At 58.4% G+C, this 17722-nt stretch overlaps 2 protein-coding genes across 2 annotated transcripts in view; one reads left to right on the top strand and one right to left on the bottom strand.

Moving 5' to 3' along the window:
* Positions 1-9207: 9207 nt before the first annotated feature.
* Positions 9208-12273, top strand: P2RX2 (purinergic receptor P2X 2). Its single transcript, XM_020283175.2, is given in 11 exon segments — positions 9208-9408; positions 9569-9704; positions 9797-9868; positions 9945-10020; positions 10103-10199; positions 10358-10438; positions 10532-10670; positions 10866-10996; positions 11161-11251; positions 11398-11473; positions 11476-12273. Coding segments are annotated over 11 exon segments (1530 nt in total). The 5' UTR covers positions 9208-9232; the 3' UTR covers positions 11931-12273.
* Positions 12274-13976: 1703 nt separating this feature from the next.
* POLE (DNA polymerase epsilon, catalytic subunit) overlaps positions 13977-17722 on the bottom strand; it is a 53134-nt gene continuing 49388 nt past the window's right edge. Inside the window, exons 46-49 of the mRNA XM_075996398.1 lie at positions 15374-15574; positions 15021-15146; positions 14433-14522; positions 13977-14337 (exon numbers count right to left, since the gene is read on the bottom strand). Coding sequence (XP_075852513.1) covers positions 14224-14337; positions 14433-14522; positions 15021-15146; positions 15374-15574 — 531 coding nt within the window. The 3' untranslated portion in view covers positions 13977-14223. The remainder of the gene's footprint in view (positions 14338-14432; positions 14523-15020; positions 15147-15373; positions 15575-17722) is intronic.

Below are 17722 nucleotides of genomic sequence, written 5' to 3'. Positions count from 1 at the left end.
GGAGACAGACACACAGACAGACAGACAGACAGACAGGGAGACAGACAGACAGACAGACAGACAGGGAGACAGGGAGACAGACAGACAGACAGACAGACAGACAGACAGGCAGACAGGGAGACAGACAGATAGGGAGACAGGGAGACAGGGAGACAGACAGAGAGGGAGACAGACAGACAGGGAGACAGACAGACAGTCTGTCTGTCTGTCTGTCTCCCTGCCTCCCTCCCTCTCTGTCTCTCCCTCCCTCCCTCCCTCCCTCTCTGTCTCCCTCCCTCCTTCCTGTCTGTCTGTCTCCCTCCCCTTCTCCCTCTCTATCTCCCTCTCCCTCCCACCCTCCCTCCCTTCTGTCTCCCTCCCCTTCCTCCCTCCTGCCTCCCTCCCCCTGTCTGCCTCCCTCCCTCCCTCTGTCTGTCTCCATCCTTCCCTCCCTCCCTCCCCTCTCTGTCTGTCTGTCTCCCTCCCTGTCTGTCTGTCTGTCTCCCTCCCTGTCTGTCTGTCTGTCTCCCTCCTTCCCTGTCTGTCTGTCTGTCTGTCTGTCTCTCCCTCCCTGTCTGTCTGTCTGTCGGTCGGTCTCCCTCCCTGTCTACCATGTCTGTCGGTCGGTCTCCCTCCCTCCCTCTCTGTCTCTCTGTCTCCCTCCCTCCCTCTCTGTCTGTCTCTGTCTCCCTCCCTCTGTCTGTCTGTCTCCCTCCCCCTCCGTCCCACCCTGTCTCCCTCCCTCCCTCCCTCTCTCTCTCTGTCTCCCTCCCTCCCTCCCTCTAGCCCCTCCCTCCCTCCGTCTGCCTCCTCCCTCTCTCTCTGTCTGCCTCCCTCCCTCCCTCACTCCCTCCCTCTCTCCCTCTCTCCCTGTCTGCCTCCCTCCGTCCCTCCCTCCCCTCTCCGTCCTTCCCTCCCTCCCTCCCTCTCTGTCTCTCCCTCCCTCCCTCCCTCCCTCTCTCTGTGTCTCCCTCCCTCCCTCCCTCCCTCTCTATCTCCCTCCCCTCCCTCCCTCTCTCTGTCTGTCTCCCTCCCTCTCTCTGTCTCCCTCCCTCCCTCCCTCTCTCTGTCTGTCTCCCTCCCTCCCCTCCCTCCCTCTCTGTCTCCTTCCCCTCTCCCTCTCTCTCCCTCTCTGTCTGTCTCCCTCCCTCCCTCCTTCCCTCTCTGTCTGCCTCCCTCCCTCCCTCCCACTGTCTGCCTCCCTCCCTCCCTCCTTCCCCTCCCTTCTCTCTGTCTCCCTCCCTCCCTCCCTCCCTGTCTCCCTCCCTCCCTCCCTCCCTCCCTCCCTCCCTCTCTCTGCTTCCCTCCCTCCCTCTCTGTCTCCCTCCCTCCCTGTCTGTCTATCTGTCTGTCTCCCTCCCTCCCTTTCTCCCTCTGTTTCTCCCTCCCCACCCTCCCTCCCTCTGTCTCCCTCCCTCCCTCTCTGTCTGCCTCCTTGCCTCCCTCCCTCCCTCTCTGTCTGTCTCTCTCCCTCCCTCCCTGTCTGTCTGTCTGTCTCCCTCCCTCCCTTTCTCCCTCTCTGTCTCCCTCCCTCCCACCTTCCCTCCCTCTCTGTCTTTCGCCCCTCCCTCCTTCCTTCCCTCCCTCCCTGTCTGTCTCCATCCCTCCCTGTCTGTCTGTCTGTCTCCCTCCCTCCCTTCTCCCTCTCTGTCTGTCTCCCTCCCTCCCTGCATCTGTCTCCCTTCCTCCCTCCCTCCCTCCCTGTCTGTCTGTCTGTCTCCCTCCCTACCTCCCTCCCTCTCTGTCTGTCTCCCTCCCTCCCTCCTTCCTCCCTCTCTCCCTCTCTGTCTCCCTCCCTCCCTCTCTCTCTCTGTCTCCCTCCCTCCCTCCCTCTCTTTCTCCCTCCCTCCCTCCTTGCCTCTCCCTCTGTCTGCCTCCCTCCCTCCTTCCCTCCCTCCCTCTGTCTGCCTCCCTCCCTCCCTCCCTCTGTCTGCCTCTCCTCCCTCCCTCTGTCTGCCTCTCTGCCTCCCTCCCTCCCTCTCTGTCTGTCTCCCTCCCTCCCTGTCTATCTGTCTGTCTCCCTCCCTCCCTTTCTCCCTCTCTTTCTCCCTCCCACCCTCCCTCCCTCTGTCTCCCTCCCTCCCTCTCTGTCTGCCTCCTTGCCTCCCTCCCTCCCTCTCTGTCTGTCTCTCTCCCTCCCTCCCTCCCTGTCTGTCTCCCTCCCTCCCTGTCTGTCTGTCTGTCTCCCTCCCTCCCTTTCTCCCTCTCTGTCTCCCTCCCTCCCACCTTCCCTCCCTCTCTGTCTTTCGCCCTCCCTCCTTCCCTCCCTCCCTCCCTGTCTGTCTGTCTGTCTCCATCCCTCCCTGTCTGTCTGTCTGTCTGTCTCCCTCCCTCCCTGCCTCCCTCTCTGTCTGTCTCCCTCCCTCCCTGTCTCTGTCTCCCTTCCTCCCTCCCTCCCTGTCTGTCTGTCTGTCTGTCTGTCTGTCTGTCTGTCTCCCTCCCTACCTCCCTCCCTCTCCGTCTGTCTCCCTCCCTCCCTCCCTCCCTCTCTGTCTCCCTCCCTCCCTCTCTCCCTCCCTCTCTGTCTCCCTTCCTCCTTCCCTCCCTCCCTCTGTCTGTCTCCCTCCCTCCCTCTCTGTCTCCCTCCCTCCCTCCCTCTCTGTCTCCCTCCCTCCCACCACCCCTCCCTCTCTGTCTCCCTCCCTCCCTCCTTCCCTCCCTCCCTGTCTGTCTGTCTCCCTCCCTGTCTGTCTGTCTGTCTGTCTCCCTCCCTCCCTCCCTGTCTGTCTGTCTGTCTCCCTCCCTCCCTCCCTCCCTGCCTGCCTGCCTGCCTGCCTGCCTGCCTGCCTGCCTGCCTGCCTGCCTGTCTGTCTGTCTGCCTCCCTCCCTCCCTCCCTCCCTCTCTGTCTGCCTCCCTCCCTCCCTCTCTGTCTGCCTCCCTCCCTCCCTCCCTCTCTGTCTGTCTCCCTCCCTCCCTCCCTCCCTCCCTCCCTCCCTCCCTCTCTGTCTGCCTCCCTCCCTCCCTCCCTCTCTGTCTGCCTCCCTCCCTCCCTCTCTGTCTGCCTCCCTCCCTCCCTCTCTGTCTGTCTCCCTCCCTCCCTCTCCTTCTCCCTCCCTCCCTCTCCTTCTCCCTCCCTCCCTCCCTCCCTCCCTCTCTGTCTGTCTCCCTCCCTCCCTCTCTGTCTGTCTCCCTCCCTCCCCCCTCCCTCCCTCTGTCTCCCTCCCTCCCTCCTTCCCTCCCTCTCTGTCTCCCTCCCTCCCTCCCTCTCTGTCTGTCTGTCTGTCTCCCTCCATCCCTCTCTGTCTGTCTCCCTTCCTCCCTCCCTCCCTCCCTGTCTCTCTGTCTGTCTCCCTCCCTGTCTCTCTGTCTGTCTCCCTCCCTGTCTGTCTGTCTGTCTGCCTCCCTCCCTGTCTGTCTGTCTGTCTGTCTCCCTCCCTCCCTGTCTGTCTGTCTGTCTCCCTCCCTCCCTGTCTGTCTCCCTCCCTCCCTCCCCCCTCTCTGTCTGTCTCCCTCCCTGTCTCCCTGTCTGTCTGTCTGTCTCCCTCCCTCCCTCCCTCTCTCTCTGTTTTTCTCCCTCCCTCCCTCTCTGTCTGTCTCCCTCCCTCCCTCCCTCCCTCCCTCTGTCTCCCTCCCTCCCTCTCTGTCTGTCTGTCTCCCTCCTTCCCTCCCTGTCTGTCTCCCTCCCTCTCTGTCTGTCTGTCTCCCTCCCTCCCTCCCTCCCTCCCTCCATCTGTCTGTCTCCCTCCCTCCCTCCCTCTCTGTCTGTCTGTCTCCCTCCCTCCCTCCCTCTCTGTCTGTCTGTCTCCCTCCCTCCCTGTCTGTCTGTCTCCCTCCCTGTCTGTCTGTCTGTCTGTCTGTCTCCCTCCCTCCCTCCCTCTCTGTCTGTCTCCCTCCCTCTCTGTCTGTCTGTCTCCCTCCCTCCCTCTGTCTCCCTCCCTCCCTCCCTCCCTCTGTCTCCCTCCCTCCCTCCCTCTCTCTCTCTCTCTGTCTGTCTCCTTCCCTCCCTCCCTCCCTCTGTCTGTCTCTGTCCCTCCTTCTCTCTGTGTCTGTCTCCCTCCCTCCCTCTCTCTGTATCTGTACCCTCCCTCCCTCCCTCCCTCCCTCCCTCTCTGTCTGTCTCCCTCCCTCCCTCTCTGTCTGTCTCCCTCCCTCCCTCTCTGTCTGTCTCCCTCCCTGTCTGTCTGTCTGTCTGTCTCCCTCCCTCCCTCTCTGTCTCCCTCCCTCTCTGTCTCCCTCCCTCTCTGTCTCCCTCCCTCTCTGTCTCCCTCCCTCTCTGTCTCCCTCCCTCTCTGTCTGTCTCCCTCTCTGTCTGTCTCCCTCTCTGTCTGTCTCCCTCCCTCTCTGTCTGTCTCCCTCCCTCTCTGTCTGTCTCCCTCCCTCTCTGTCTGTCTCCCTCCCTCTCTGTCTGTCTCCCTCCCTCCCTGTCTGTCTCCCTTCCTCCCTGTCTGTCTCCCTTCCTCCCTGTCTGTCTCCCTCCCTCCCTGTCTGTCTCCCTCCCTCCCTCTCTGTCTGTCTGTCTGTCTCTCTGTCTCCCTTCCTCCCTGTCTGTCTTTCTGCCTCCCTCCCTCCCTGTCTGTCTGTCTGTCTGTCTTTCTGCCTCCCTCCCTCCCTCTCTGTCTGTCTGTCTGTCTGCCTGTCTGCCTCCCTCCCTCCCTGTCTGTCTGTCTGTCTCCCTCCCTCCCTTTCTGTCTGTCTCCCTCTTTCCCTTCCTCCCTCCATCTCTGTCTGCCTGCCTCCCTCCCTCCCTCCCTCTCTGTCTGTCTGTCTCCCTCCCTCCCTCTCTGTCTGTGTGTATGTGTCTCTGTGTGTGTGTGTCTCTCTGAGACAGAGGCTAGAGTGCCGTGGCGTCAGCCTAGCTCACAGCAACCTCCAACTCCTGGGCTCAAGCGATCCTCCTGCCTCAGCCCCCTGAGTAGCTGGGACTACATGCATGTGCCACCATGCCTGGCTAATTGTTTCTATATATTTTTAGTTGGCCAACTAATTTATTTGTATTTTTTTTTTTTTTTTTTAGTAGAGACGGGGTCTTGCTCTTGCTCAGGCTGGGTTCAACCTCCTGACCTTGAGCGATCCTCCCACCTTGGCCTCCCAGAGTGTTGGGATTACAGGCATGAGCAACTGCGCCCAGCATACCCTCTCCCCTTTTCCTGGGCTGCCCTTTTCCTTGTCTTCCCTGGAAACATTGTATGTGGGGCACCTTGGGTCTATGATTTCTAGGGGCCTTATTACCTCAGGTTGCTTTTTCTACGACCGAGAGCATAATCATTACTTTCTGTTTCTGCTTTTGGTCTTGTCTCACATATGCTTTCGGTGCCTCTGAGTAGGTCCTTTAACTTCCTATCCCGCCAACCCTCTAGTTTTTGCAGCTTCTTAGCAATATCAGGCCAATATTGGTCACAAAATGTAGCCTTAACATCCTTTGAACTAAGGGGGCACCAACATTCAATCCCTAGTACTGGCTGGGCACAGTGGCTCACGCCTGTAAGCCTCGGCCTCAAAAAAAAAAAAAAAAATCACGAGTACTTATCTGTTCCTTTAACCTTGTTAAAACCTCCCATAGTCCTTCCTCGTGTGTGTGTGTGTGTGTGTGTGTGTGTGTGTGTGTGTGTGTGTGTGTGTGTGTTTTAGACAGAATCTCGCTTTGTTTCCCAGGTAGAATGAGTGCCATGGCATCAGCCTAGCTCACAGCAACCTCAAACTCCTGGGCTCAAGCAATCCTGCTGCCTCAGCCTCCCAAGTAGCTGGGACTACAGGCATGTGCCACCACGTCCGGCTAATTTTTTTTTCTATATATATTAGTTGGCCAATTAATTACGGGGTCTCGCTCTTGCTCAGGCTGGTTTCGAACTCCTGACCTTGAGCAATCCTCCTACCTCGGCCTCCCAGAGTGCCAGGATGACAGGCGTGAGCTACGGCGCCCAGCCCCTCCCACCCTTGTTGAATATCGAATGCCCTTCCCATGATTTGAGAACATGAACTGCTTCCCTTATCCCTTTTATAATCAAATTTCTAAGATCTCTCGTGTTTCTACAGACTTCATCATTATTGTCCCACTGGGGCTCCTGATGTGGACATTTCTCCTCTATGGACACCTTGTGGGGTCTGCTGGGTGCTCACGCTCCCAGTTGGCCATTGCTGTCTCCTAATCCTCCCCCTTCTGTTCTCCAGAAAACAGAACACTCAGGATCGACACGAGCTTGGCCCATGCGTCCATCTGGGGGCCTAGAAATTGATCCAGCTGATCTGCAACCCCATGCAGGTCTTCTAACAGAGGTTTTAGCTCTTTACTTTCCTGACTTCTGAACTAGGAAGGGGAGCATTAACACACAGTTTCCCCACCTCCTAGGGGAAGTTCCCGAAGTGGGTACAAAGCCTGGGATTTTTCACCACGGAAGGAAAGGGAAAGTTTTGGATATCCTGCTTACATCGTTCTTTTCTTTTTTATTTTTTTGAGACAGTCTCACTCTGTTGCCCAGGCTAGAGTGAGTGCCGTGGCGTCAGCCTAGCTCACAGCAACCTCACACTCCTGGGCTCAAGCAATCCTCCTGCCTCAGCCTCCCGAGTAGCTGGGACTACAGGTACACACCACCATGCCTGGCTCATTCTTTCTATATATTTTTAGTTGTCCAGCTAATTTGTTTGTATTTTTAGTAGAGATGGGGTCTCACTCTCGCTCAGGCTGGTCTCGAACTCTTGAGCTCAAATGATCCTCCTGCTTCAGCCTCCCAGAGTGCTAGGATTACAGGCGTGAGCCACCACGCCCGGCCACTTTCCTTAAATTAGGGAGCGAAGGGCATAGGGTTGGGTGGGAGCTGAGGCCCTTGCAGTGGTTCAGGATCTGCTTCCTCTGTTCTCACTTCCTTGGCTCCTCTCTCCAGGGGGGTCAGACAAAAGCCCACCATCCTGAGAATTTTCATCAGGTGGGTTTGTAAGGTGGGGGTAGAGAAGGGGGTCCCCAGGGGGAGAAGGCTCTGGGAGTCTGGACTGCCCCGATCCCAAGAGCTGCCACAATGAGGTAGCAGGACGTCTCCCCCCCAGGAGCAGGGACCAAGCCCTCCTTCCAAAGGGAATGAATGGGCGATCTAGGACAAGCCCCCAAATTGTGAGGGGTAAGCGATACCGCGTGTCATTTCTAGGGCAGACCTGTGGCTGTGTCTCACCCTATCGGCCCTATTTCGACTGCACAATCTTGTTCTTACCAGACTGGCTAAGCGGTGGTGCTAAGACACAAAGGCAGAGAAGGGAGGGGGCTCCTAGTGTAGTAAATGTTTATTATAGTCAGGCACGGTGAGGTGTGCGACTTCCCGACGCTTTGGCAGAAAAGATCAAGCCAAGGTTCTCCCTCCCTACAACAGGCAGTTGTTGAGTGGACCAACTGTGAATCCTAAAAAATATTCTGGAAAAACAAAAGGGGGAGTACCCTGCCCCTCCACAACAAAGATTAGCAAGAGCACTCTAGTGTCTTAATTTTTTTACTGTGTCCTCCCCCGAGATCCTTCATCTTTACACCTCCCTTTTGGGATCCCAGCCAGAGCCCCGACAGAAGGTGTGGGTGCGGCAATGGGACTCCCCAGGAACTTGGGACGGCCCTTGCAGTATGTGTGTGTGTGTTCAAACTTCTACAGGTCATGAGTAGGTCCCTTCCAGACGCGTTCGCCCACATGGTCAGCCGGATTCCACAAATGAAAGCTCGCTCCTGCCGGCCACTGCCGATGGGGGTCCTGCCGGGACAGACGTGTGACACCGTGACGGTGCCCCGGCTCACGTGGGGTATGTTGAGACAACTGGAGACACAGGCCTCTGCTGTGATGACACAACTGGGCGCTCCTCCTACCCCGGGGAACGCTTTCCTGGCGTGTTTGGCTATTGTTGCCCGACTGTAGCAGCAGTCAGTACCCTGGGGCTGCGTTGTAGCCTGTTTCTCTTTTTGTGTTTCTCCCAGGCAGCACAGCCACTGTTTACTGGACTCATGTCTTTCTTTTCTTTTCCTTTTTCTTTTTTTGGAGACAGTCTCATTTTGTTGCCCGGGCTAGAGTAAGTGCCGTGGTATCAGCCTGGCTCACAGCAACCTCAAACTCCTGGGCTCAAGTGATCCTCCTGCCTCGGCCTCCCGAGTAGCTGGGACTACAGGCATGCGCCACCATGCCTGGCTGATTTTTTTTTTCCTACATATTTCTAATATTTTCTATATATTTTTAGTTGGCCAAGTAATTTTTCTATTTTTGGTAGAGATGGGGATCTCGCTCTTGTTCAGGCTGGTCTTGAACTCCTGACCTTGAGTGATCTGTCCACCTAGGCCTCCCAGAGTTGCTAGGATTACAGGCGTGAGCCACCACACCTGGCCTGGACTCAGGGGCTTAAACACAGGCAGGTTTAAGACATAACATGGGGACTCGAAGATCCCTCTGTCCACTGGTGACTCTGCATGGACGGGAGGAGGGGTATTGCTGCCTCCACGGTCCCGGCAGAGAAATGGAACAGATTGACTTAATGTCACAGAGTCAGGAGTTTATCATTCCTCTAAGCCTCCTGCGGGTGTTGCCAGCTTACATAGCACAACATGGTGCGTTCCCAGGACCACCCAAAAATATCTACGTTGTCTCGTCTTTTCCAGGGTGGATCCGCCAATTGACCTCCCAGCGCCATTATGAAGAGACAGTGGCTGAAGCCGACATCTTTCTCCTGCTCACCCCCCATCTCTAGGTGTCTCATTTCAAACATACAAAAAGGGGACAGGTGGTGGCTGGGCCTAGAGGAAAGGATGGATGGAAAGATGGTGAGCAAGGGAATGAAGGGTCAGGTGTTCAGCTTTGAACGCCTGCCCGGCGCTGCTTGTCTGCTGAGCACAAAAGTCAGCTGGAAACAAATACAGGGAGGGACTTGCGTAGGGGGGTGCATTTTCTACTTGAGATTTTGGTCTCTTCCCTTCTCTGGACACTGCGCTTTGAGCGATCATTCCTTCCTTCGTACTGAGCTCAGGAGCAGAAAGCAGCTGCAACTCCAGGGGCCAGGACAGGGGACCGGACTTTGTCCCGAGCTGGGAGAGTGGTGAGCAGGACTGGCCGGCTGTGTCTCCTCGTTCTCGCAGAGTTCCCAACTCCGGGCTCTTCTCCGGCCTCCGAGCGGTCCCACCTTGGGCAGCCCCGGCTCCACCCCCACCCCCCTCTGGGGACACCTGCCCAGTCACCGGCTGGCCCAGCTGGAGGGGCGGGAAGGGCACGGCCACGCCCCGGGGAGGGCCCAGCGGGCTCCCCCACCCCCGGCCCGTGCCCTCGCCAGCCAGCGGCGTTGGGCGGCTCCCCGGGACGCGCCATGGCCGCTGCCCAGCCCAAGCCCCTCGCGGGGGCGGCCGTGGCCCGGCGCCTGGCCCGGGGCTGCTGGTCCGCTTTCTGGGACTACGAGACGCCCAAGGTGATCGTGGTGAGGAACCGGCGCCTGGGCGTCCTGTACCGCGCGGTGCAGCTGCTCATCTTGCTCTACTTTGTGTGGTGCGCGGGGCCGGGGGTGCGGGCGGGGGGTGCGGGTTGCCGGGAGCGGCCGGGGCGTGCCCCGAGGTCCTGGAGGGCAGTGGCGCAGCGGGGAGGGGGCCGGTCCTGGCTCCCACCTTCCCGGGTCGCCTCCGGAGCTGGCGCCGCCCCTGCCCCGCAGGTACGTGTTCATCGTGCAGAAGAGCTACCAGGACAGCGAGACGGGCCCCGAAAGCTCCGTCATCACCAAGGTCAAGGGGGTGACCACGTCGGAGCACAAAGTGTGGGACGTGGAGGAATACGTGAAGCCCCCCGAGGTACGGCCGGCCCCTGCCCCGCTAAGGGCACATCCCCGGGCGGGCCGAGGGGTGGGAGCTGTCGGCACCGACCGTCCTCTTTCTGAGCCCAGGGGGGCAGCGTGTTCAGCATCATCACCAGGATCGAGGTCACCCCTTCCCAGGCCCTGGGAACCTGCCCGGAGGTGAGGCCGGGTCCAGGGGCGGGGGGCTGGGGGGCTCCGAGTCCCTGCCGGACCCTGACTGGCGTCTCCGCCCTAGAGCATGAGGGTCCCCAACGCCAACTGCCACTCGGATGAGGACTGCGTGGCTGGGGAACTGGACATGCTGGGGAATGGTCAGTGTGCCCGGCGTGGGGGGAGGGCCTGGGGGATGGTCAGCGACGGCCCCCTGCCAGCTCTGCTGTGTCTGCCCCTCAGGGCTACGGACCGGGCGCTGCGTGCCCTACTACCAGGGCACCTCCAAGACCTGTGAGGTGTCCGGCTGGTGCCCCGTGGAAGATGGAGCCTCCGTCAGGTGGGGGCAGTCGGTGACCCACCCACCTGCGGCCTCAGCTGCCACCCAGAGGCTCTGCGGCCACTGTCTCTGCACTGGGGTGGGGTGACTCTGGGGCCGGGGAAGTAGGGAGGTTCCTGCTGGAGGGGCCTGAACCATCCCTGCCTCTGCCTCCTCAGCCAATTTCTGGGTAAGATGGCCCCCAACTTCACCATCCTCATCAAGAACAGCATCCACTACCCCAAGTTCCGCTTCTCCAAGTAAGAGCCGGTGGGTGTGGTGCCAACATGGCCGGGGGCTGCCTGCCGGGGGGAGCTGCTGGGGTGCCAGGCTCTGCCCTCTGCCCTTCCCAGGGGAAACATCGCAGACCGCAAGGACGGGTACCTGAAGCACTGCTCCTTCGACGAGGGCTTAGATCCCTACTGCCCCATCTTCAGGCTGGGCTTCATCGTGGAGCAGGCGGGGGAGAACTTCATGGAGCTCGCGCATAAGGTGAGCACGGGTGGGCGGCTCTGCCTGCAGGGGGGAGCGGGGGGGGGGTCCCTATCACAGCCACGAGTCCCTCTGCAGTCCTGGCCGGAGGAGAGAAACACAATCTGCAAGACTCGGTGTGTGCACCTGCTGAATTATTGACACCTGGCCACGCGGCTGCCGCTGGCACCTTCACCAGGTCCCTCACCCTGGCAGGGTGGTGTCATAGGTGTCATCATCAACTGGGACTGTGACTTGGACCTGGCTGCAGCCGCGTGCAACCCCAAGTACTCCTTCCGGAGGCTCGACCCCAAACACGTCCCTGCCTCCTCGGGCTACAACTTCAGGTACGCTTGTCCTCAGGACGTAGCTGATCCCGGGCTATGTCAGCTCCGCAGAGCAGACGGGGTGGGACCCAAGAAGCCCGAGCCTCCCCCGGAACTGCCCTAGAACAGGCACCGCCCCCCCAACCTCCACGGGTCAGCATCTGCTTCCGGCTCACCCACTCTAGGTTTGCCAAGTATTACAAGACAAATGGCACCACGACCCGCACGCTCATCAAAGCCTATGGCATCCGCATTGACGTCATCGTGCACGGACAGGTGAGCACAGCGCACGGGGGTGGGTGCTTGACCCCTGTCGTCCCTGCCTCCTGAAAGCAGGAGCTCCAGCCATGACTGAGCTGGCTTAGCCCCGCCCCTCCCTTGAGCCCCTGGTGGCCCCATCTAGACATGCCTGTTCTCCCCAGGCCGGGAAGTTCAGCCTGATTCCCACCATCATCAATCTGGCCACAGCTCTCACCTCCATCGGGGTGGTAAGGAGCCCACCTGGGGACCCAGTGGGGAGGGGGGTGTCTGCCAGGCCCTTACGCATGCTCTCTGCTGGTCCCAGGGCTCCTTCCTGTGTGACTGGATCTTGCTAACATTCATGAACAAAAACAAGGTCTACAGCCATAAGAAATTTGACAAGGTGTGTAAGCCGCGGCGTCCCTCAGGTAGCTGGCCTGTGACCCTGGCCCTTGTTTTGGGCCAGGCCCCTCCCCAACCTGGTCACTGCTCCGTGGACCGGCCGCCCGGCCCCATCCACCCAGGAGGGCCGCACTCGGGACAAGGGGGAGAGGTAGGCCCGGCTGTCCTGTGCCCGCCGCCTTGCCCCATCTCTGCCCCACCTGAGCAGATGGCGGATACTCTTGGACAGAGTACAGGACAAAGCCTTCCTGCCTCCGAGCTTCCCCGCCAGGACTCCATGCCCCCGGACCCCAAAGGTTTAGCCCAACTCTGAGCCTTCCGTCCTCCCCATCATGCCGCGCTGCAGACCTGGGCCCATAGACAAGGCGCCTGATGGCCTGGCTGCCCCACTGGGGACCCTGCATCGGCACCGCAGCAGCCCAGCGTCTCCATGAGACTGGGAACCAGAGGCTGCCACCCTTCCCCCAAGCCTCCTGGGGTCTGCAGGGAGAGGCGTGTCCCCCACCCCACCAATCAGGCACAGGGCTCCCCACTCCATCACCTCTCTGCCCCTACTTTTGGGGCTGTGGGGAAGCCAGCCCCTACCTTGAACCTTGTAACCTCAAATTCTGCCCGGACCCTTCCCTTAGATGTCATGACATGCTCAGCATCCAATAAACCCGTGATCAGAACCTTCTGGACTTGGTCCTTGGAGAAGCATCTGAGCCCACGAATACGACACGGGATGCCTGTCCCCCGCCTGGGTGCCGAGTGTGCAGGGCACACGTCTGCCTGCCCAGGGGACAGGGACACAGCTGAGTGCCCAGGACCGTAGGAAGCATCCCTGCCTGGGCCCCTCACTTGCCAGCTCCCTGCTGGGTTGCCCTGGGCCCCACACCTGTGCTGCCTTCCTCTGAAAACTCGGGAGGATGGTGTGGCTCTGAGGAGGAAGGCTGTGAAGGTCACACCCGAGGAACATGGAGGCTCAGATTCTGCAGGCCCGAGGTCAAAATGCCCGTCCACACTCCATGGGGCTGGGCAGGGTAAGCAGGGGAGGGAGAGACGCTAACTGGATCAGGGCCTCGGGTAATCTGGTTACCACGTCCTCGGATGTCAGCCAGGCGCTGTGGGCCCTGCCGCAGGAGCCTGGGACTTGGCTCCATGGCGAGGGAGCGGGTCTGGGGCTGTGCTGAGCTGCACAGACCTCAGCCGTGACTGCAGCAGGTGACGGCCCACCGCACAGATGGGAAACCAAGCTCCTCCAGGGCAGCAACAGCCAGAGGGCAGAGAAGGGGAGACTCAGACCCCCCAAAAGCCTGAATTTGGAACTATGCTTACAGGTAGCGTGGAGCTAGGTCCTACTTCCATCCACTTTAGCAGCACACACTCGGAACCCCCACCCTGGGGCGTGGGACCCCACCTCGTGGGCCCCTGAGGTGGACCCCTCAGTGTGGGGTTCAGAAGAGGCCCGGCTTTAGTTTTAGAGAAACTGGCTTTTCCAGTTGGGTCCCAGGCTGGTGCTCAGGAACCAGGCCAGGGGCTTGGGTTTCTCTCTCTGTGCCCTCTGCCCCCTCAAATGCCCCGACCCCCAGGCTGGCGCCAGGGCCACGCCGAGCAACCCCAGGTCCTGCTGTGGGTGGCCTTGCTGCTGGGCGAGGGGCTGTCCCCAGCTGCCTGGTCTCCTCTCCCCTGGGTCTTCTCTGGCTTCGCTTCCCGGAATGAAGCCCGGCTAGCTGGATCCCCTCCCGCCCAACTTGCCCTAATTTGATTTGATCTCCACTCTGGAGACTGCAGAGCTCCATCCATCCGAGTGGGCATCAGGTTTCTCCGGGCAGACGGCCTGAACGGCACCTGGGGGCCAAACACAGGCCCAGTGGCACCCGGTCTCCCTTCCAGAGGCAGGGGCGCCTGGCGCCGATACAGTGATGACTAGAGAACTTTAAGTAACAACCAAAAGTGCAGCTGATACAGGTATCTAGCCAGCAAGGACAGAGTTAAGGTCAGCTCAAGCCCAGTGACTCGAACCTGGGGAGCCCGGGTGGGGAGGTCCCACCTTCCTGTGAGGCTACGTCATCCGGGTCTCAAGCTTGTGGACCCGCATTTCATACTGTTTGCTGCCTCTTTTCTTCCTGCTTCCGACCAGTCCTGTGCCAGGAAGTGAAGGACGAGGCCACGTGTGGTTAAACGTGGCACAGGCCGCCCCTCTGGAGCCTGCTCTAAAGGAGAAGGGTCCACAGACCAGTCCAGGTCCCCACAGGCACAGGGTCTGGAAAGGGCCATGGACTCAGGAGGCCCTTGGGGGACCCTGGGGTCAGGAGAAAGAACTGGGAGGACAGTCTCGCCCCGCCCCACCCCACCTGGTGGTGTGCAGAAAGCAATAGAGGCTTGGAAACGTTTATTGAGCGACCCCTCACGACCCTCAAGACGCTTCTCGGCTCGAGACTGGCGCCAGCAGGCGGCTCTGTTGAGGACGGGGCCAGTTCCCCCTCATGAGCTCCCCGTGCTGTGGTCCCGAGTTTGAGGAGTCGGGATGGCTTGCAGCCTGGTTGCTGGGAGCACAGGGACACGGCTTCTTGGGCAGAGAATGCCTGGCGTGGACGTCTGGTGTCCCGAGGGCCCGGGGCTGGCTACCGGCCCAGCTGAGGGTTCTTCTGCAGCAGCCACTCCAGGGTCTCCTGGAGGTAGGACATGCCGTAGTGCCGGGCGATGTTCCGGAAGATCCTAATCTGCTCCATGAAGACCTGCAGGAACGAACGCGCGGTGAGACCCGTCCCACCCAGAGGAGGTCGAGGTGGCAAGACAGGGCTGAGGCTGACCACCCCACGGGAGGGCGCACCTGGGTGTGGATGGTGAGGGCGAAGTCCCCTGCGCAGCCGCAGTGCACGGGCATGTTGGTCTCCTTCACGCCCCGGCACTTCAGGCAGACCTGAAAAGGGAGCAGCCCTGTCGGCGCCTGTCCACCCGCCCGCCAGACCTGTCCACCACCTCCTCACCGCCTTGCTGAGAGGAGGCCAAAGTTCCTGCTGTGTGCCTGTTGGTCCTCAGTTGCTACAAAACTCATGACTTCGCCCAAGCCCTGCCAACACGCCCTCCTCACGTGGACATCCCACCCCAGGCCCTGCACGTGCTGCATCCGTCGCGCCAGGCTTGGGCGGGGGTTGCTGTCCCATGACGGCCACAGGGCACTGAGGCACAGCCTCTCCTCAGCGAGACCTTCCTACGGCCCCCTTTGGTTCCTCACACCTGCCGTACTGACCACCCGTGTCCCTTCACTGGCGTGGACTCCCACAGAGCCAGCGTCCAGGCCACGGCAGGTGCCTGACGGGACTTGTGGTATGGGAGACCGTACCCCCAGGGGATGCCGGGCAGGAATTGGACCTACGCACACCCGCTGTCCCTAGAGCACAGATGCCCTGCTGCTCACCAGGTCCTGCAGGGTGAAGGCCATCAGCTTCTTCTGCAGGGCTTCCACCAGGGCCAGCTCGATGGCAGAGGAGTCGTAGGGTGCCTGACAGTTGGAGCAGAGCCACTGAGGCAAGACGGCCCCGTCCTAGGCAGAGCAAGAGGAGTGAGAGGTCACTAGGCCACGGCCCTGGCCTCTGCCTGCACCACACCTGGGACGTGGGGTGGAGTGGCCTGAGTGGGTGCCTGCTCTGAGTCCACATAAGAGTCCAAGGGCAGCAGGTGAAACCTCCCAGGTGAGGAAGCAGGAGCTGTGGGACCAAACTGACCACCTGGATGCCCGGACATTCTGGCTCTGCCAGCCGAGGGCCCCACCTGAGCGTAGGAGGAGTCTTTGCACAGGTCCAGGTCTCGGCAGAAATGGCAGCTGTGGCAGATGACCTCGGGGAGCACGTAGGAGCGGCAGGGGTCTCTGAACTGGGCCTCCTCGGAGAACTCGCCCACGTCCACCAGGCGCAGCAGGTCTCGGTTGAGCTTGTTCACCTGGTTCGTGATGTTCGTGTCCAGGGACAGCACCTGCGGGGGTCACAGCCCCTGTCAGGAGGGAGAGCCCAGGGCCTCCCTGCCTGTCTCAGCTAGATGGCACCCCTCCCTCAACGCTTTCAGAGTTCAGAGGGGAGAGCTGACTGCTCCAGATTGGCAGGTCCGTGCGTGAGCAGGAGCTCAACTGGTGAAATTACTAAACATTTAAGGAAGAAACACTGATCATACACAGGATCTTCCAGAAAAATCAGAGCAAGAGCAGCCTAGCTTGACTTTCACTATGCCTTTCTCACTAAGCTTAATTATTTCTAGCTTTTGATTTAAAGTGAGAGACATGATTCTTCCTTTCACTTGAACACTTGGAGGCCATCACAGGGTTATTTTATTTTTTGAGACAGAATCTTGCTCTGTTGCCCGGGCTAGAGTGAGTGCCGTGGCGTCAGCCTTGCTCACAGCAACCTCAAACTCTTGGGGTCAAGCTATCCTCCTGCCTCAGCCTCCCGAGTAGCTGGGACTACAGGCATGAGCCACCATGCCCGGCTATTTTTTTTTTTATGTATATCAGTTGACCAATTAATTTCTATTTAGAGACGGGGTCTCACTCTTGCTCAGGCTGGTTTCAAACTCCTGACCTTGAGCAATCCGCCCGCCTCGGCCTCCCAGAGTGCTAGGAGTACAGGTGTGAGCCACCATGCCCACCCATCACAGGGTTATTAATTGGCCTAATTTCAATATTGTCTCAGGGAGGCAGAGATGGGAGAATGGCCAGTTAGTGGAGCAGTCAAACACACATTTATGGATTAAGTGTGCAATCTTACATGGGTGCAGTTTGTGGCACCCCAAAACAATTACAATAGTAACATCAAGGATCACTGATCACCATAATAGATATAATAAAAAGAAGCCTGAAATATTGCAAGAATTACCAAAATGTGACAGACACAAAATGAGCACATGCTGCTAGAAAAATGACATCACATACCATGGCACCAACCTCCAATTTGTAAAAAAACGGAAAACGGAGTAGCTGTGAAGCACAAGGAGGTGTGCCTGTAATTGGGTATCCTTATGTAGAAATACAAACCATGAGCTACAACATGCACATTGCACAAAAATTACTTCAAAAAGGAGCACAGACTATCTGTAAAACCTAAAACCACAAAACTTGACGAAAACATCAGAGAAAATCTGTGTCCTTAGTTAAAGCAATGGTTCCTTAGATAAAACTCCAAAGGCACAACCCACAAAAAACAATCGGGAAATTAGATCAAAGTTAAAATTTGCTCATTGGGCCGGGCACGGTGGCTCACGCCTGTAATCCTAGCACTCTGGGAGGCCGAAGCGGGTGGATCGCTCAAGGTCAGGAGTTCAAAACCAGCCTGAGCAAGAGCGAGACCCCATCTCTACTATAAATAGAAAGAAATTAATTGGCCAACTAAAAATATATACAAAAAAAAATTAGCCAGGCATGGTGGCACATGCCTGTAGTCCCAGCTACTCGGGAGGCTAAGGCAGCAGGACTGTTTGAACCCAGGAGTTTGAGGTTGCTGTGAGCTAGGCTGATGTCACAGCACTCTAGCCCGGGCAGTAGAGTAAGACTCTGCCTCAAAAAAAAAAAAAAAAAAAAAAAAAAAAAAAAATTTGCTCATTGAAAAATACTATTAAGAGAATTTTGAGCAGTCAAGCTACAGTTTAGGAGAAAATATTTAGAAACCACATATCTGATCAAGGACTTATATCCCATATATAAAGAAGTCTCAGAATACAGAAATATATAAAGAAAACAATCCAATTCTTAATAATGGGCAAAAGATTTGGACATTTCAGCAAAGAAGGTGCAGGGAGAGCAAACCAGCCCACGAAGAATGCTCCACATCCCCATCATTGGGGACATGCTAATCAAAGACGTAACGAGACAAGACCACATGAACAGCTGACGGTTTGGACACTGGTAGTTCCAAGTCCTGCTGAGGGTGTCGAACCTCCGGAAGCTACTCACACACTGCTGCCTGCTGAGGGTGCTTACTACCACTGCAAGGTGTGCTTCCACTTCAGAACACAGTCTGGTAGCTTCTTACAAAGGTAAACAGACACTTAACAACACAGCCCAGCAACTCCCCTCCTGGGTTTTTAGCTAAGAGAAATGAAATTTATGTTCACACAAAACCTGTAGACTATTTA

Source organism: Microcebus murinus, chromosome 22, assembly GCF_040939455.1.
Source record: "Microcebus murinus isolate Inina chromosome 22, M.murinus_Inina_mat1.0, whole genome shotgun sequence".
Lineage (NCBI taxonomy): Eukaryota > Metazoa > Chordata > Mammalia > Primates > Cheirogaleidae > Microcebus > Microcebus murinus.
Note: the sequence above shows the minus strand (reverse complement) of the source record. Positions and strands in the feature narration are given on the sequence as shown.